The sequence below is a fragment of the Hydractinia symbiolongicarpus genome, chromosome 2, assembly GCF_029227915.1.
Source record: "Hydractinia symbiolongicarpus strain clone_291-10 chromosome 2, HSymV2.1, whole genome shotgun sequence".
Classification (NCBI taxonomy): Eukaryota; Metazoa; Cnidaria; class Hydrozoa; order Anthoathecata; family Hydractiniidae; genus Hydractinia; species Hydractinia symbiolongicarpus.
The window spans coordinates 27,075,496-27,096,334 of NC_079876.1; the positions used below are offsets into that span (position 1 = coordinate 27,075,496).

Consider the following 20,839-nt stretch of genomic DNA (forward strand, 5'->3'; position numbering starts at 1 on the left):
TGAAGGTATTATGCAGTATTATGCAGTATTATGCGATATTACGTTGGTATGGCCATCGACAGAAAATTTATGTATTTTTTATGTATTATGAAGGTATTATGCAGTATTATGCAGTATTATGCGATATTACGTTGGTATGGCCATCGACAGAAAATTTTTGTATTTTTTATGTAACGACAGAGAGTATTATGAAGGTATTATGCAGTATTATGCGATATTACGTTGGTATGGCCATCGACAGAAAATTTATGTGTTTTTTATGAATTATGAAGGTATTATGCAGTATTATGCGATATTACGTTGTTATGGCCATCGACAGAAAATTTAAGTACTTTTTTTGAATTATAAAGGTATTATGCAGTATTATGCAGTATTATGCGATATTACGTTGGTATGGCCATCGACAGAAAATTTATGTGTTTTTTATGAATTATGAAGGTATTATGCAGTATTATGCGATATTACGTTGTTATGGCCATCGACAGAAAATTTAAGTACTTTTTTTGAATTATAAAGGTATTATGCAGTATTATGCAGTATTATGCGATATTACGTTGGTATGGCCATCGACAGAAAATTTATGTGTTTTTTATGAATTATGAAGGTATTATGCAGTATTATGCAATATTACGTTGGTATGGCCATCGACAGAAAATTTAAGTACTTTTTTTGAATTATAAAGGTATTATGCAGTATTATGCAGTATTATGCGATATTACGTTGGTATGGCCATCGACAGAAAATTTATGTGTTTTTTATGAATTATGAAGGTATTATGCAGTATTATGCAGTATTATGCGATATTACGTTGGTATGGCCATCGACAGAAAATTTATGTGTTTTTTATGAATTATGAAGGTATTATGCAGTATTATGCGATATTACGTTGTTTTATGGCCATCGACAGAAAATTTATGTACTTTTTTTGAATTATAAAGGTATTATGCAGTATTATGCAGTATTATGCGATATTACGTTGGTTATGGATTATTGACAGAAAAAATATGTATTTTTTATGGAACGATAGAGAGTATTATGAAGGCATTATGCAGTATTATGCGATATTACGTTGGTATGGCCATCGACAGAAAATTTTTGTATTTTTTATGTAACGACAGAGAGTATTATGAAGGTATTATGCAGTATTATGCGATATTACGTTGGTATGGCCATCGACAGAAAATTTATGTGTTTTTTATGAATTATGAAGGTATTATGCAGTATTATGCGATATTACGTTGTTATGGCCATCGACAGAAAATTTAAGTACTTTTTTTGAATTATAAAGGTATTATGCAGTATTATGCAGTATTATGCGATATTACGTTGGTTATGGATTATTGACAGAAAAAATATGTATTTTTTATGGAACGATAGAGAGTATTATGAAGGCATTATGCAGTATTATGCGATATTACGTTGGTATGGCCATCGACAGAAAATTTTTGTATTTTTTATGTAACGACAGAGAGTATTATGAAGGCATTATGCAGTATTATGCGATATTACGTTGTTATGGCCATCGACAGAAAATTTATGTACTTTTTTTGAATTATAAAGGTATTATGCAGTATTATGCAGTATTATGCGATATTACGTTGGTTATGGATTATTGACAGAAAAAATATGTATTTGTTATGTAGCGACAGAGAGTATTATGAAGGTATTATGCAGTATTATGCGATATTACGTTGGTATGACCATCGACAGAAAAAATATGTATTTGTTATATAGAGAGGATGTCGGATAATGCGGTTTCATTTGTCGGGTCCATTTGGTTGGAGAAGTATGACTGAACGTCTGTCGGCTTTTTATGTCGATAAAGTATGAAGGTTGTTAGTTATGTTGTACGTCGTGTGTCGGGACCACTTAGCCCGGTGCTAAATGAAGTCGTTGCCGGGAATTGCCGTATATAAACATTTCGTGTTCATTTCCAAGATGGCGACATCTTTACTTCTATTTCTTATTATTTTCTCTGCAACATTCGCCCATTGTGAAGTTAAAGTAGTTAGAGGAGTTGACATAAAACGTAGGTGACTTTTTTGTACCATGCTCTCCCATTTTCTTGATTTTGTTATCATTGTTGTTAACTGTCAGACTAAGACAGTAATGTTGTTATTTGTTTTTACTTTTCCAGTCAGGGAAAACTGCTACCGCTAATTAGGAGAATCTCCAAATTAGGCGCAGTAGATTAGTGGTTATAGCTCTCGTACTCCGTGTGGGAGAGCGGGGTTCGATTCCTCTTGATGGCGTTTCAATATTGGTGATTGAATGTTACCATAGCCCCGGATTAACCCAAGCCAGGGAAATACACCTCTTCAAAGTGTCGATATTCTGCGCTATTCTGTTCCGTAAAATATCAATCATCGCTCAATATATCACGTGATCAAATAGCTTTGGTATGTAAACTTTTGGTTTCAAAGGGAGATAGCAGTCAATAGCTTTTGAAAGAACAAAATAGTTGTTAATATTTTTTAAAGTTTTTTAAGTTTTTTTAACCACAAACGGAAATGATTCTCATTTATATTTTTTAAAAAACATGCTCACCAAATGTTACCATGCGGAGTGTTTTGCTTTCACTTTCGCGCTCCCCTTTTGAGTAGAAGACATCTGATTGGTAGATTCGATAAGCCTAGTACTTACTTCCCAGTTATCGCCAGCAATACGAGCCAATACAGAGAATCTGTAAATTAATGCTGAAAACCAATTAATTCTCAAGGAGATACAGTGCAGTCTGAATGTAATCTACAGCGGATGGGAAACTCACATGAATAGTTACACGGAACAATAACATTGTGATACAGTACTGTGAAAAGCTTTGTTAACATCATGTTCGTGTAACGAGCGTGGTGCACACGAACCACGATAAAATCGTGGTCTTTATGTATAACAAACATTCAAACATTCTATCGTGGCCACCACGCTAATATTATTATCTCCACAAAGGATCGTGTGTCACACGATTATTTTGCGCGAGCTCCACGATTTTTATAGCTAGTATAATTTTTTTTTCTTTTCAAAAAAGTCTTTTATTAAAGTTAATTTGTTTGTTTCAGGTTTTATTAAGTTAAAACCATATTCGTAGTTTTTGCTTGGTGTATACTTTTTCGTTGTGGACGCGATTGTATTTTTACCAAATGTCATTTGTCTAGAAAAGTTAAATTTGTCTGCGCCGATAGAAATGCTTTTTTAGATCGCATTTTAAAAGTTTAAAAAGGAAAAGCGGCGATAGAAATGTTTTTTTTATATCGCATTTTAAAAGTTTAAAAACGAAAAGCGGCGATAGAAATGTTTTTTTGATCGCATTTTAAAAGTTTAAAAACGAAAAGCGGCGATAGAAATGTTTTTTTAGATCACATTTTAAAAGTTTAAGAACGAAAAGCGGCGATAGAAATGTTTTTTTAGATCGCATTTTAAAAGTTTAAAAACGAAAAACGGCGATAGAAATGTTTTTTAGATCGCATTTTAAAAGTTTAAAAACGAAAAACAGCGATAGAAATGTTTTTTTAGATCACATTTTAAAAGTTTAAAAACGAAAAACAGCGATAGAAATGTTTTTTTAGATCGCATTTTAAAAGTTTAAAAAGGAAAAGTGGCGATAGAAATGTTTTTTTACATCGCATTTTGATTCACAAAGATTAAAATCTATTATGTAGGTAGCTTTATGACAACGAATTAAAACAACAAGTGTTAATTTATTTTTTTGCTGTCAGTTTTTGATTTAATTGATGAACTAACAGTCTTTGTTGTTTTACAATGGCAGTTATCTATCGTGGAAGCCACGATGTAATATTTAATTTTCGTTCATGTAGTCCACGAAACATGATCGTGAGGTCCACGATTGTTAAAAAAAATACGCATCGTGGGCTATCGTGGTTCGTGCGTAACATGAAATAAACACGAACCACGATGTTAACAAACCTTTTCACAGTACTGTAGCATTTGTTTTTTTAAGAAAATAATTGCCTCACTGATAAACAATGACCCCACATGATCGATTGTTTAATCACAATAGGTTGCAAGATCAATTTTAGCAATCTATTTTGTGCGAACCCTTTTGAAATTTTTAATAGCAGTAATTGAGCGTTTTCTCAGATCGCATTTTAAAAGTTTAAAAACCAATAGCGTCGATAGAATTGTTTTTATTAGATCGCATTTTAAAAGTCGAAAATCGAAAAGTGGCGATAGAAATGTTTTTTTAGATCGCATTTTAGAAGTTGAAAAACAAATAGCTGCGATAGAAATGTTTTTTAGATCGCATTTTAAAAGTTTAAATCGAATAGCGTCGATAGGAATCTTTTTTAGATCCCATTTTAAAAGTTAAAATCAAAAAGCGGTGATAGAAATGTGTTTTCACATCGCATTTTAAAAGTTTAACGAATAGCGGCAATAGAAATGTTTTTTTAGATTGCATTTTAAAAGTTTAAAATCGAAAAGTGGGGATAGAAATGTGTTTTCAAATCGCATTTTAAAAGTTTAAAAATGAATAGCGGCAGTATAAATGTTTTTTTAGATCGCATTTTTAAAGTTTAAAATCGAAAGGCGGCGATAGAAATGTTTTTTCAAATCGCATTTTAAAAGTTTTAAAACGAAAAGCGGCATTTAATAGTTGTGAACAAGTCTTCTCGTATGTTTCTTAAATTAAACTCTCTGGAATCTTTTTAAGTAATTAAATCAACAATACATTCTCGCGCAATGTATTATAAAACTTTGCGAAAAATTTTTATTATTTAATTAATTCACGCTAATACCTAAAGGAATAGCTTATCAATACATTTACACAATGCATCTCGCTATTACAAGAAATATAATTGCTCCGATATTTCTTCGCGAGCGCATTGTTTTTTAACACGCAAATATAAACTCGCAAAACCCTTAAGGGATTTAATTATAACAAGACAAAGGACTGCCGTCCTCTATGCAAAGGTTGATATTAGCGTGTATGCGGTAGATTACATTCAGACTGTACTGTAATGAGCATCACCAACATTGCGCATTAAGGTGTATAATAAAAACAAACTTTGACATAAATGGTAGAACAGGAGCGTAATGAATTGCGATTAATTGAAAATCGCATCAAATCTACTAACTTATTCAGTACTTTAGACTGTGGCTAGCTTTGTTTACCTACCATAGGTAGCCATATTTAATTTGGATACTATAGCAACGTGTGTTTGCGCATGACCAAACGACACTGTGAAGAAGTGTATTGGGGATATGGCACATTGTGTGGGCCAGTAAATGTTGCCGGGAGTTGTCTAGTAGAGCGCAGGCCCTAATTGGGTCTGCGTAGCTCAAGAAGAGCATTAAATACTCTAGGACTCTCCATCTAAGCCATGGCCCCTCCTGGAAATAATAGACAGGGCATATCACTCGATATTTGTGAGGCTAGCCATGTAAAATATGCACATCTATCTATCTAAGACAGAAGACTAATTAAGCATCACTGCGCCTATTTAGGATAAAGTAATTGCTTAAGGGCCTAGTTCAGCCCCTTAAATGCAAAATCGAGCGACCAAATCAATAATATATCTTACCTTCGTAAATAACAGTTGTATCTTCCAAATTAGGATTATATCTGCCAATTTTAGATTAAATTATGGTTATTATTATTATTAATATCAACTCCTTTTTTTGATTTTTTGATTTTCATAACAAATGACGTCATCATCATTAATTTTTCAGAGCATGCAACCTCGGAAAGGCACGCAGTTTTGGTTTATCTTATTTATGCTTATGTTTTTTTGTACCTTAATTGGACGCCCTTTAACCAAGTTAAGCTGGTGCATTCTCTAAATTTCACATTACACTCTTAGTTAGAAGTGTTCCTTGTTATTTTTTGCTATCTATCTAAATTTACGGTAGAAACGCTGCATGCGCATAAAATTTTGACAAAAACGCATCATGTGTATAATATAAAGCAAGAATTTGCACAGGTTTGAGCAAAAACGAATTTGCTGAGAAACAGTCAGAACAGGACAAGAACAATAGCTATATATAATTTTCTTATTTCAAACTCTTCATCAATCCATCCATCCATCAATCAGATGACTTTACCCTGATTAGGGTAAATCATCTGATTGAGCGAGTGTACCACCCTTTGTTCAAGTGAGACTGACCTGAAATGGGTGAGTATTTTTTTTGCTTAAAATTAGTCTTAAAAAGGACAAGCACTGATATGGTTCATATTTTTATTTGCATAAATAGTCTAGATGCACATATTTAGGTTCTCAAACTTTCCCTTTTGAAGAAAGAATAAATATTTTAACATTGTTGCAAAGAAAAAAGTGTCCATGTATTATCATATATGACTCAAAGTATGGCACTGTAGCTTAGAGGTATAACTCTCATACTTTGTGCAGGAGACCGGGGTTCGATTCCTCTTGCTGGCGATTTGATATAGATGAGTGAAGTCCAGGGTGAACTCAAGCCATGTAAGGGAAGTTAGGGAGATGGTATAATGTGAGGGGTAAGGAAGTCATGTTTACATAAAAAAAACTTCATGTGTCTATTGTTATTACATGTATTATGCATGCCTCTATTGTTATCTATAATTGGGTGTGAAACAATAATATATACAAAAAACTTTTGTTCAAATTTAAGACATGTATGTTATTGTTTAAATGTGTTAACAATCACAAAATATCAAAAGTGTTTTTTCTTATCGCGCTAAAAAGTTTTAATTCTTCTCAAAAATTTTTTTTTTTCATTGCGCTAAAAAAGTTTTGTTTAGAGAAGTATTTAAACAAACTAATGCTGCTACTTTTAAAACTTTTAGTAACATTTCTTTATCATCGAAACATATTTTTTAACATGCAAAACTTTTTAAAGTTCATCATCATCATCATCATCATTCTCGGCTTAACATCCGTTTTCCATGCTAGCATGGGTTGGACGTGGTATATTAATGACCCTCTTCCAATCTGATCTAGACTGTGTTAGATCTAAACTCAACTTCCTCTGTATCAAGTCTGTCCTTATAACCTCCTGCCAAGTCTTTCTTGGTCTGCCTCTGGGCTTTGCCCCAGGAACTATCAAGTTTGTACACTTACTTACCCAATTATCCTCCTCCATTCTTTCCAAGTGCCCCAGCCAATTCAATCTTCTTATCTGGATAACATCTTTAATTCTACGGAGACTTAGCCTGCTTCTTAGCTCATCTGAACTCTTTCTGTCTCTCAGACTGGCGTTACACATCCACCTAACCATTCTCATATCATTCCTTTCTAAACGGTCAAGATCTTCCTGCTTCACTGCCCATGTCTCACTACCGTACAACATAACACTTCTTACACAGGCCTCATACAACCTACCTTTTACCTCAATTGACAGGACTCTGCTACTCAACAAAGGAAGTAACTCTCTGAACTTTTTCCAAGCAGAACCTATCCTGCAAGTAACACTTCTTCCAACACCCCCTTCACTGCCCAACATATCACCTAAGTAACAGAAGTCCTCAGCTATCTCTAATGAGCCACTGTTGTACATCATTAAAGCTGGAAATACTTCATTCTCTATAATCTCACCTTTGCAACGCTTGCGTACAAACTGAATGTCAGCTCTTAACATTCCACTAATACTACTGCACTTCTTATGTACCCAATGCTTGCAAGTCTGACAAAAAATTGAGTTACTACCAACCCCTTTCCTGCAAACTCCACAAGGCCACTTTCCAACTACAAGGTCACACTTGGCTGCAATACTACTAATCATGACTTTAGACTTTGCTGTGTTTACCTTTAGCCCTTTCTCTTCTAGTCCTTTCTTCCACTTCTCAAACTTTTCAACTCGACTTTGCTATGAGAACCAAATCATCTGCATACAATAACTCCCATGGACAACCTGTTCTTAACTCCATCGACAGCGCTTCTAAGACTAGAACAAACAACAAAGGACTAAGTATAACCCTGATGCACACCAACATTTACACTAAAATCATCACTAAGTCATCATTAATCCTGACACGACTTCTAGCATTGCTGTACATAGACTGTACCATCGTAACTAGCCACTTATCCACACCTAATTTTCTCATAGCCCACCAAATAACTTTACGTGGCACTCTATCAAAAGCTTTCTCTAAATCTACAAAGGCAAAATAGAGATTCTTTCTCTTTCCTAAATACTTTTCCTGAAGCTGTCTGAGTAAAAATATTGCATCTGTAGTGCCACGCCCTGGAACAAAACCAAATTGCATCTTATCTATATCAATCTTTTCTCTAAGTAACTTATCAATCACTCTTTTAATAACTTTCATTACTTGATCAACCAACTTCAAACCTCTATAGTTACCCCTTTCTAATGCATCACCCTTCCCATTGAAACAATTCACTATTACATTCGACTGCCACTCACTCAGAAAAGCACCATCATTTTTAATCTGGTTAGCAAGTAATAAGCTCAACTCCAATATATCCAGATGCTTTTACCATCTCTGCAACAATACCCGATACACCTGCAGCCTTGCCAATCTTCAATTTCCTAATAGCCTCCACTACCCATTCTGTCTTGATCTGCATAGCTGACCCTTCTACAACATCATCATCAGACAAATTATCCTCATCCCAATCAAACTCAGTGTTAAGCAACCTCTGATAATGATTCTTCCAAGCTACCTTTTTCTCCTCCTCTGTGCTAGCCAAAACACCTTCATCATTACCTATACACTTCTCACCTACAACATCTTGGTTAGTCTTCTTCATTTGCTTTGCTATCTTGAATACCTCCTTGCGCTGGTCTTCCCTTCTTAACACATCTGCAAATCTGTTTCTCTCTGCTTCTGATTTTGTCTTATACACTGCTGTACGAGCACGATGCTTAGCTTCTAAGTAAATATTTTTACTACCACCTGACTTCCACTCTTTCCAAAGTTTCCTCTTTTCCTTTATACACTGGTCAACCTCATTATTTCACCACCAGGTCTGTTTATGTCTAGCTGGTCCTTTCGTCCACCCACAGGTATCATCAGAAGCTTCTAGAAGACAATTCTTCAAAGTAGTCCAAGTACTTTCAACATTGTCACTATCACATTGACCATTGTGGGCTAACTGCTGAGCTTTTGCACTAAATTGTCTTGCTACAATCTCTTCCTTCAGCTTCCAGACTTTTCGACGGGGCCTGTACTTTCCCTTGGCTTCTTTAACACTCTTCAAGATAATATCACAAACCAGCAACCTATATGCTGGGAAACACACTCTTCCCCCGATATAACTTTCACGTCCTTCACCACTTTCTTGTCTGACTTTCTAACCAGGAAGTAATCTATCTGTGTCTTACAACCACCTGACTCATATGTTATCAGCCTACTCTGTCTCTAACTGAATGATGTGTTGCAAACCACCATGTCCGTTGCCATTCCAAACCCAAGCAATCTCTCCCCTTCCTTATTTCTGCTCCCGAATCCATAGCCTCCATGCACACCTCTATAACCTTCAGATGACTTCCCAACATCACCATTAAAGTCGCCGCCCACCATGACAAGTTCAGTATCTCCAAACTTTGATGTGACTGCTATTAACTCATCATAAAACTTATCTTTATCTTCCTCACTGAGTCCACACTGTGCAGCATAAACTGGCAGAAAAGTGACAATCCTATTACCTATCAAAAACTTTATCACTATAATACGACTATTAACACGGATAACATCTATTACTTTTTCTACCCACTTCTCTGCAACGAATATGCCAACAAACGAATATGCCATCACTATTACCAATCCAAAAAAGCTTATACCTTGTCCTCCTACCTTCCACAAATCTCCTCTCCACCTTAATTCCTGAACACAACACATATCAACAAATCTACATTCTAACATTTCAACTACTTCACCTGCTCTACCTCTCAGAGTACTAACATTTACACTAGCCATCCTCAACCTAGTGTTATCTACCTTGTGATGTGATAGCTGGGTAACGGCCTGACGATGCTCACACCTGACACCTGTCTTACCGTGCGCGGCACCTTCACTCCTTAGAGTTCCAGCCCCGTTTACGCAGTTTGTCTGATCAACTATTCTTACGGTCATTAATAAAGAGTTTTGGCATTAAATTATTAAATTATTCAAAGTATTTGAAAAATGAAATTGTTGTTCACAAAAGAACTCTTCGAAATGCTGACGAAATTCGATTAAAGACATCACTTCGCAAAAACACTTTCGAAGATGTAACAACTACGTCTTTCAATCGACTTCCTAAAGACATTCGCTCGATTAAAAAGCTGATAACATTTAAAAGAGAGACAAAATTATTTTTACTGAAAGAAATTTAAGTAAATTTTTGTGGATCATTCTGTTGTTATGCGTTAATTGACTTTTCCTTACTCTAATCGCGCACTTTCTCTTCTGTGTTTTTGTTTTTGTTTTTGTTTTCTCGTCCGTTTCTTTTAACAATATTATTATTAGTATTTTTTTTTTTTAATATATATTAGAAATTTCTTTTAGTGTAAGCATAATGTATATATATACATATATTTTAAATTTTATTGATCTCCTTGTTTAAAATTTTCTGGATGAAGAGCTATGTATATTTGTATATGGATATGCCAGAATATAGTCTTTTAATAATAATAATAATAATAATAATAATAATAATAACATTCTGCCTTAATAGTGGAAATTAAAATTATATAATCCGTTCTAAGGCTGAAATATGACCACCATTGAAAATATGTTTGTGGTGTGAACTAAGTCAGAAAAACCCAGAAAAAAGGATTTAGTTATTTTATGTTCCTTGAAGCAAATTTAATTTTGCCACTTGGAAATCCTAGAAAAAGATTAAGCCAACTGACTCATTTTTTCAAAGAATTCAGGATGCAAACATGACATATATGTTTTATGCTGGCCTATATGTAAATAGATGTTCGGCCTAATAGGAGATTGCCCTGCCCAAGCTTGAATTTCAATCATCAGTGAAGTTGTGACTTGCCTTTGTATCTGAGTGACTTATATCATTCACTAATTCTATTTATGTGGTGTGCATACAGTTTTACAGCTTTTATCTTTTTATTCACATTACACTGCATAGCAGCTGCTTTACCTTGAGAAACATACATTAGGCAGCTCCTTACTTTGTGTATGACCAGAAATTTCAACCTTTTTCTGAAAGAGTTGCATTCTGCTAGTGTAAATAAAGTTTTAGGGTAATTGTTTACTTCTCATATTGTAGGTTGTCTTTCCTATCTTTATATAAGTGGTTATTCTTGTCAGATCATGTTACAAAAAATGGCCTTGTTTTTAACCAATATTAGATATTTTACTGAACAGAGAAGAAGTTGGCAAACTTGATGTGCTTTTGTGTGCTTCACAATTCACAGGTCAGCTTTATACAAGTTGCCATTTTTGTTTTTTAATGCAAAAAGATTGGACGTAGTTAAACAATGTTTTAGAAATAAAAATTTCCTAACTTTATGTTAGAAAATTTTCAAAGAGATTTTAAAATAGAAACTTGTACCACATACTGGAAGCATTATATATAAATTTACATAAACAAGGGGTCTATTTATTGCAATTCTCTAGGAAATCTTGTATAAATATATTACCCTTGTTTATGCTAGCTTCCATCCTCCAGAAGATTTTCTAAACAAAAATCACTGTCATATTATCCTGTTACATTTAGATCAATCATTTTACGATCCATCCAAAGATTTTACTTGTTTTGATGGTTCTAAAACAATTCCGTTCTCTAGTGTAAATGATGATTATTGTGACTGTCATGATGGAACAGACGAACCAGGTATACTTTTAATTTTGCTTTGTTACGATGTTGTGTTTTAAGTAAAGATATTAAGAAAGTCAATTTACTTTTGTATAAAAATACTGACATACTAGTTGGTAGCCCATGGAAAAATCCAAAAATTCGCCTGTCTGCTTTATACTATACTGCGTGCATCTTGCTACCTATGATACCATTTTTTGCATGACAGATAGGAGTATACAGGTATTATAATATAGATCACTGTGTGTTCTACAAACTTTCAAGTAAAAAAACCTCTTCCGTTTGTTTTTGAAGGGAAGAATTACATATTCACATTGCCTCTATAAGATTAAATAGAAGCATGTTATAATGTTGTTATTGTTCAGGTACATCTGCTTGTCCAGAAGGAAAGTTTTTCTGTGCGAATATTGGATTCCAACCATTATATCTTCAATCATCCAGAGTGAATGATGGTATTTGTGGTAGGTATTTTTGTTGTTTAGATAAAATTATCTAAGAGAATATGCTAAGAATTAATAAGAGAAACTGTTTACTAATTTTCCATGACATCCATGACGAGAAGTATCTCAGTCAAAGGTCTTTTTATGGTATTTTTTTAAGACATTTCTCGTTTGCATATACAAGTTTTTTTTTCTCTGCAACAACATGTTTTGTCTGTGTATACTACAAACATTTAATATACTTTTTACTGCTAAGCACTGATATTCAGAAAAATTTCTCGATTTCTTCATTTTGAAAGATACTTGATGTGTTATTTGAATGTTAAAATTGAAGGTCAAATACGTTTTTTGCATTTTTATTTTAACATACTATTGAAGTGTTGACAAAAAAATGCATTGAAAGAAAAAGTTATAAATAAAAAACTTTTCTTTTTTTTTAATAATTCTTTAGACAAGTGCCCCAAATAATTACCTGCCTTGATAATTCATAAAATTAATAAGTGCCCATGCTTAAACATTTTAGCTGGTTTTTTTTCAGATTGCTGTGATGGAAGCGATGAGTATGACAGTTCTGTCGCTTGTTTTAATGAATGCCAGTAAGTAATTTGCTGTAAAATGATAGGGAAGTATTTATTTTTAATGTGTTCCAATAAAATATAACTTTTTTTAAACATTTCTTAATTTCATTTTCAGAAAACATGGAGCTGAAGCTCGTGAGAAGCAAAAAGAAGCTTTAGCAGAAGCAAATGCTGTAAGTTTTTCTGGAATTGTTCTAGACCTTTTTATCCCTAATATGTGATTTAGGATAAAACGCTTACAAGTTTTGGAGTAAAAGTTTAAAAAATATTCTTGAGTTTTTTCGGAAATTTAGTCATCGTCTTTTAACGTGTTTCTTCAGACATCTTTTAGACTTTAATTCTCTTAATTTTTTTGTCTCTACAATTTTTATGGAGAGTAAATGCAGAGAAATTATAAAGGGGTGAAAGCTGCCCTTTGTTATGTAGGTGTATTCATGAAAATTAAAGAATATTATCTGCAAAATTTCGAAGCAGTATATTTCACATTTTTCACAAGAAATCTAAAACTATCATTCTACCATTTTTTAGAATTTAAGAATTATGTAAAAAGTTGTCAATTAAAACTTAACAGTTGACTTGACTTCGGTTTAAGCAATCAAGTTTGAGTAAGTGGTTCATTGTAAGTTTATTATTGTTCTGTAGGGCTTTGAAATAAAACTGGATTACATAAAAACAGGAAAAGAGAAAATGGTGGAGAAACAGGTAAAATCATTTTCTATGTTATTGTCTGCTGTCAATGAAATGAACAATTATGAATTTATTGATCATCAGGAAAAGTTGGAGATATTTTAGACTTTCATTTCAAATCTGGGGCAAATTTTAGGGTGGTAGCAGTTAGATTTTTTATTTTGGGCTCTTTTTATTCTAAATTAAAATCTGTAAAAAAAAATGCAAAACGTAATTAATAATTAAAAAAGGGAGGTGTTTAGGGGGAAGTTGTAAACTAATAAACGAAACACCCAAATCGTTTTTTTTTTCGAATTTTTGATCATTTGGAAGCTTATAATTCATGGAATTTAGAGTAGATTTAATGTGATTTTTATGCGATAAGCTGTAGATGCCTGTACCTGATAGGTTAGAATGCCTGTGAAAAAATCCAATAAGACAGAAGAACAATGGAAAAACTGTTGTTTGAATTTTCATGGTGTCAGCAATGACCCTTTAATACACATTTTTTTTAAAAAAAGATATGTTTAGCCGTTGCCTCTTGAACACTGATCAAAAAAATATATAGGATTATGTACTTTTGACAAACAGTTAAAAATATATTAGGGTTTAAAGGTTTTTTTGATTTGACCCAGCTTTAAAAAATTAATCCCATTTACTTACCTATGTGGTAAATTATGTCAGTTTTTTATTAACTCTATCTACTTATTATTCTTGCTGCAGAATTAACGTTTCAGCCTAAAAGAAAAAGCGAGTTTACTATGCAGGATTTTTTTTAAAACATGGAAATTTGGTTAATATTATTTTCAACAAAAAAAAATTCAGCAAGTTTTAAAAAAAGTCCGGATTTATGATGTGTAAAATGCATAAAAACAAAAATTAATTGAGCACAAATCTGTTTTGTACAATCAAAAAACGAAATTTTTACATCCTTTTATTGAAATTCTAACATCTATATCTTCAAAATTGTTATAAATTGCTACTTACACTGCTATGTGTGGCAAATATACAAATTGAAAATTATGATACAGACTCGATACAAATTACAGTAATCCAACATGCAGGAATACATTTTTGCAATCCACTGCATCTACTGCATCCTGAATTTGAAAACTATAAAATGATAATACACAAACTTTAAAATAAATAATTAACATCTAGGTATGTCTAATTTTGACTGTGTTAATTTCTTCAGACCAAATTAGATACAATCAATGGATTGTTGGAAGAAAGAAGAGAAAAACTTGAAGAACTTCGAAGTAAGTTTTTAAATAATGGAAGAAAGAAACTCTATTGTTTTTTTTTTCTTTATAAGAAATCAAGTATATAAATTCATAAAATATATTTATTGCTAATGTTTTCATACTTCTAGTATCTCATCAGGCATTAAAAACATTTATCAAAACTTATATACATTATATACAGCTAAGAACAATTAAAAGAATAATTATAAAATAATGAAATCCTGTGGGAATCCATGTTACGCCATTTCTAAAAAGGTTCAAAAATTAATATCCAATTGATCATTTATGGAGTGCTTAAATTACTTTATATAGTACTAGTCGATAAAGAACCATGGAAAAATCCACTTAGGCAATAGGACATTGAAAAAGTTGGTTGTTTAAGACGTTTTGCTGACGTTGCCTGTAACGTGTAGAGGTTGAAACGCTGATCAAAATAATGTATAGGATCATATCTTTTCTACAAACGACTAAGGACATATAAAGGTTTAAAAATTTTGCTGACGTCAGAATTTTCTTGTCAAAAACCCCAAATTTTTATCAGAAATTTGTATACCTGTTACCTTCATTGTATAGATCTTGAAACGATGATCAAGAAAATGTATAGGATCATGTACTTTTGACAAACGGTTGCAGAGATATTGGGGTTTGAATGTTTTTTGATGACGTCATCAACCCGTCCATTCCAAAACGGATTTGGGGAACCAGGTTTTGAAAAATTACCCAAATTTGTCCTAGGTGCTCCCTAGTTACCTACATGGTGAAAAATCATTGACGTCACCACCTCGTTTCCAAGTTATTTGGCCTCAGAGTTTTAGGTGCACTGTAAGGATATTGACGTTAAAGTAGCGTTATTGAAGTCGAGCCGTAACGTCAGAAAATTTAACATATTACACATGCATTTTTCAGCGACATCAAAGGAAAATGACGATATCCACTTTGCCTCTTACGGACAGTCTCTGTATTACTATAAGAGATGCTTCTAATATTTTTTTATATTTTTCTATTTTTTTTTTTAAGTTTTGAAGTTGACATATTAAATCAACTATCTATTTTTAACTAACTAATGCTTACAATTTGTGAAATACACTTGACATGCAGTACAAAACCTATTGGTATATGTTTTCTAATGCGATCAGGCTGTAGTGACTTATATATAGAACTTTCTTTACATCAGAAAACGAAAGAAAAAAAAAATTCAACTTAATTTCTTAAAGCATTGCAGAACTTTTAAAAAGGAATATTTGCACTTCGATGTTATATAACACAGCCTTAGTACCTCACCTCACAAATATTAAACTTGACTGTTTCAAACGCATTTTAGTACAAAAAAATTAAATGCAAATTTTTTTATGTTTTTACAAAGCACGGTGTCTTGTAACTTTTAAGACCTCAGTCTTGTAAGACCAACTCTCTAACCTTTTTATACAGCACAATTGAAAAAGTAGCAAAGGATGTATTTCCATGTAAACCACTACGACAAAAAAAACACCATTTTGCACTTTTTTTGACCATATTACCATTCTTTTTTAAAGCTGTAAAAGAAGCTGCAGAAGCTCCCGAAAAAGAAGCAAAGGATAAACATCAAAAGGAGTGGGACGGTAAGTAGATTAATCAGTTACTTATAAATATTTTTAAATCAATGTGGAATGTTCTATTTTTGTTATACGAATCTGTTGAGCTGAATGTTCGAGAGTGTGAAGAAGGTGTTAGAAAACTGTAGCTGATGAAGACTTTAATACCATATAAACTGTTTTGTATGTCTGTATCAAGAAATATTACCATGTTGTTAAAATCAAGCATAATGTTTTTTAGAGGTACAAGCAAAGCTGAAAGAAGAAAGAGAGACTGTGGAAAGAAACGAGGCGTTTACATTGTTGGATACTGACAAAGATGGATGGTTAGTTGATTTTATTTCACTTAAAACAGAGGTGTTTTTGTACTTGTTTTGCAGTATTGTTCAGTATTTCTTAAGAAAAGAGGGGATTGAAATTTCTAAACCAAAACGAAAGGTTTATTTTTAATGGTAACACCAAGATAATAGAAAATTCTCTCTTAGGGTTACTATTGGCGAGTTAATGTCACATCATCATCTTGAAGCTGACATGTCAGAAAATGAGGCCAAGGTATCATTTTTATCTTTAAGGCTGACGACTTATTGTATTCTCTGCAGTTGTTTTGTGTTTAAGATTAATCTTGTACTAGATAAAAATTTTCTTTTTGTATTAAATTTTTGAAAATGCTTTTTTTGTAATTTTTCAGAATCATTCCTGGTAAAAACTGATATATTGATGTTAGATACGAATTGTTTTTACTTTTAATGTGTAGTCAATTCTGTTATTAATTCAGGAAAATAAATTTTGCGAAATCTACCAAATTTTGTAAAAAAATCGGGACTTTTAAATAAATCTGACCTTTACTTCTCGGTTGTATAATTCAGCAAATTATTTACAGGATTTTTTGGGAGGTGAGGCCATGGTCGATACTGAAGGCTTTAATAAGGCTTGGACCAACATTAAACCAAAGTTTTTGAAGGATGGTCGAAAGGTAATTGTTGCTCTAAGTTGTTGTTAGAATGTAGTTTACTGTTATAAACTTTTTATGGTTACTGTTCCTGGTGATAAATGTGTCAGAAAGTATTTCTAAAACTGTTTGGTAGTTTTGTTAGTGTTCAGTTAACTGCTACAAAAACAATCATCAATCTTGTTTGTATATGACTGCTACAGTTTTAAGCCTTAACATGATTCTATTAAGGAACCTACTGAATCAGAAGAATCAACAGCCAAAACATCAGATGAACAAACTAGCACTGATGAAGTAGATACAACAACAGAGGAGGGTGATGAGCCTGTAAATGACGGTGTGGAGAAACCTGTAGATGAACCAGCGAAAGAAGGTGAGTCTGATGAAGAGTTCAGTAAAGATCTTTCTCCTGAAGTGTTAGAGGAGTTTAAGAAATTAAAGGAATCAAGAAAAGACGTAGAGGAACTAGGTTATCCAAGTGAAGATTATCTTCCGGATGAAAATGTGAAAGATGATGATGATGATGATGATGATGATGATGACGATGATGATGATGATGATGATGATGATGATGACGACACTAAAGTTGTTACAGATAAAAAGAGTAAGAAAAAGAATGGTATGAACATGAAAGCAAGGGGAGCATGTTCATAAAAAGCTGCAGTGAAAAAAGCAAAGCAAAAACAAGAACAATGTCTGTTCGAAAAAAATATTTGGACCTTGTTTTTAGATTCTAGTACTATATCTGGAAATTTATGTTTTATTAAAGAAATATGATGTTCACTTGACTAACGTTACAACATGTTTTTTTGACAGTGTGCACTCTTTCTTGCTTCTTTCTTATAAACTGTTGTGTGGACATGCTCCCTCTCTGAATCTACCTTCTTTTATTTTGTGTTTTATACTCTCCTTTATTCCTTTCTTTTTCTTGTTTCCTCTGACAAAACAATGATCGTATAACACAAGACCTTGTATAAAAATAAGTTAATAAATCATTTTATGCACTGTTATTTTCAGATGAAATGCCTGATTATGATGATGCAACAAAACAGCTCATTGAAGGTATGCTTGTGTTCAAAGCGATGCCTGTATCATATCTTTTACAATTACTTTGTGCTTGTTGTACCAATGTTAGCTAACTGTGATACTTTACAAGTAAAAATGATAATTTTTCATTTTTTGGATTTAAAAAAACATTTTGCTTTTTCACACAATTAATTTTAACGGTTGACCAAGTTCAGTGCTTTTTTGCAGGGATTTATTTTTAAAGATGGAGCGTTGTTTTACATTTTAGCAGAAAAATTTTATGACTTAAAACTTTAAAAATTTTTGTGGAATTTTTATAGGTGTGGAATTTTATTTTTTTGTTTGCAAAAAAAACTTAATATTTTACAAAATTCACTTTTGCTGTGAAATCACAAAGTTTTCATGAATTCTTTTGCACAGTTTAAAAAATATATTTCTTTGTTATTGTCAGTTTAAATTTCTTTGAACATAAATATCTTGTCAATCTGCAAAAGGGGTTATCTTATTCTATTTATTTCAATTGTAGCCGCTGATGCTGCACGACGATCATTTGATGAAATTGATAAAGAAGTTAGAGACTTGGAATCGCAAAAGAGGTAACTGACCCTACGTTGGTTAATTTTTTTATTCTTTGAAAGTACATGTTTACTTAGAGGTCTTTTTTATCTGTTATTTTAAGGGTAACCAGCTTGATTTTTATTCTAGAGAGAATGAGGAATATGTAAAATTAGATTTTGGTAAAGATCACGAGTTCAGTGCTTTGAAAGGAGAATGTTTTGAATACACTGATCGAGAGTAAGTGAATATGTGTAGAAGTGTGTTTGTTGTTACATGAGCTCATAAGGGATCATTTCAAGATTGCTACACTCAACTGCCTCTTTTACATTTTCTTTTCTAATATGAGGGAGGGGTGGGAGGTTGTTGTTGAGGGAGGGGGCTTATCGGAGGAGGAAGCTTTTTGGGTTTACAAGGAGAGCTTATTAAAAAGTTCCAACATAAGAAATGTTGGAATTGAATCTTTGTAAAGCTACAATGGTTTCTTTTTGATATTTAGTTTGGAATTTTACATTAAACTCAAATTATCATTCAACTTTGTTTCATTCGTCTTGTTTTGTTTTTGGAGACTTGGTTTGATTTGTTATGCATTACTTTGAGAAACCATAGTATACATATTTCCGCTAGGTTTGTCTAAAGTCTTATGATCTATATTTTAGGTACACATACAAGTTGTGTCCGTTTGATAAAGTCTCACAACGTAATAAAGATGGCGGAAGTGAGACTGATTTAGGGTAAGTGGAACTTCTTCTAAAATTTGCTAGGTAGTCAGATTTGTGTAAACTTTTGTAAGAGGTGGATATTTTTGCTTCCTGTGCATATTGTTATGGAAGGGAAAGGTGATCCAAGTATTATTTCTTGATATTTTATAGAAGAAAGGTTAATAACTTTTGTAGTTTCCTTTCATACTTCTTTGCATGTGTTTTTTGCATGTTAAATAACTATTAAAATATAACAGCAGAAGATTATTACAGTCTAGGCCTTGCATCTATATGAGACCTTTAAATGTTTGTTTCTGAATACAGTTATCGTTTCGGTTCCAGATTAAAGAAGAGAATTCTTCGTGGCAGAACAGAAGCTATTTTACTAGGAAAACGCAACATTTAGGAACTAAGTTTTATATTTGTATTTTGTACCTTTTTAGTCGCTGGGGGCAATGGTCTGGACATGACAATGCAAAATATAGTCGAATGAAATATGAAGGTGGACAAGGATGTTGGAACGGTCCTGCTCGGTCTACAGTAGTAAGTCTTATTTATATTGTTCAAACGCAATGTTTTGGTGGTGGTGGTTAGGTGGCAAAATAAATAAAGCTTAAAAAACCTTTTATTTTTTAAAAAAACTAGAAACCAATTTTAGTTGGTTTATTATGATATTTAATTTGTTATAATCTATCTTGATGAGCCGTCTTGAGAGGTACTAAAAGTGTTTTGTTATGAAATTAAAGCTGCCTTATGAAACCATAAGATTTTGTAAAAAATGCCAGTGTCTTTCAAATTTTAGCTAGAATTTCTATTCCATGCATGTACAACAGTAACTTTTTCAGCTGTAACTCAAAAATGTTTAAAGAAAGAAAATTATAAGGTCTGATCTTTTTTTATTTTTATTTTTAGGTAAATTTATCTTGCGGTAAAGACAACGCAGTATTAACTGTATCTGAGCCAAGTCGTTGCGAGTACGAAATGGATTTTAAAACTCCGGCATTTTGTGAGAAAGTGGAACACGTGCATACTGAATTATAGATGTTTTGATACTGGATAGAAACTTTTTTTATTTAGCTAGGTTATTTTAATTTCTGATTATTCTCATTTGTCTTTTGTTTTGTTCGGTTATTTATATGGAAGTTATGATCTTGAAGTTGACAAGATGTTGACAAGAGCAGTTCTGACGTGAAACTGGAAAATATTCTTCTTTATTTAGCTATCTCTGTTTATCTTTTCTCGCTAATGATGTATGTCTTGATGTAATTTTAATTCATCTTTTTTTCCATGTTTAATTGAAACACATTTTGTAGAATTGACAGTTTTTGAAATAAATTCACCACTTCCATTTGTGATTGTTTTCTGGTCAACAATTTGACAGATGTTGTTGTCACA

The 20,839-nt window shown here is 32.6% G+C and overlaps 1 protein-coding gene across 2 annotated transcripts; it reads left to right on the forward strand.

Moving 5' to 3' along the window:
• Positions 1–1,519: 1,519 nt before the first annotated feature.
• LOC130630440 (glucosidase 2 subunit beta-like) lies at positions 1,520–20,792 on the forward strand. 2 transcript variants are annotated; one of them, XM_057443929.1, is made up of 19 exons: positions 1,520–2,029; positions 11,248–11,313; positions 11,616–11,732; positions 12,080–12,175; positions 12,693–12,750; positions 12,848–12,905; positions 13,375–13,434; positions 14,594–14,657; positions 16,175–16,240; positions 16,455–16,539; positions 16,699–16,765; positions 17,094–17,186; positions 17,394–17,535; positions 18,180–18,224; positions 18,715–18,784; positions 18,894–18,983; positions 19,403–19,477; positions 19,888–19,987; positions 20,357–20,792. In XM_057443929.1, the coding sequence occupies exons 1-19, from the start codon at positions 1,885–1,887 to the stop codon at positions 20,483–20,485; spliced, it is 1,626 nt and encodes a 541-aa protein (XP_057299912.1). In that variant the 5' UTR covers positions 1,520–1,884; the 3' UTR covers positions 20,486–20,792. The 2 variants fall into 2 exon arrangements, with proteins under 2 accessions (XP_057299912.1, XP_057299913.1); XM_057443930.1 differs by lacking the exon at positions 11,248–11,313 and having other exon boundaries at positions 1,524–2,029.
• The last annotated feature ends 47 nt before the right edge of the window (positions 20,793–20,839 follow it).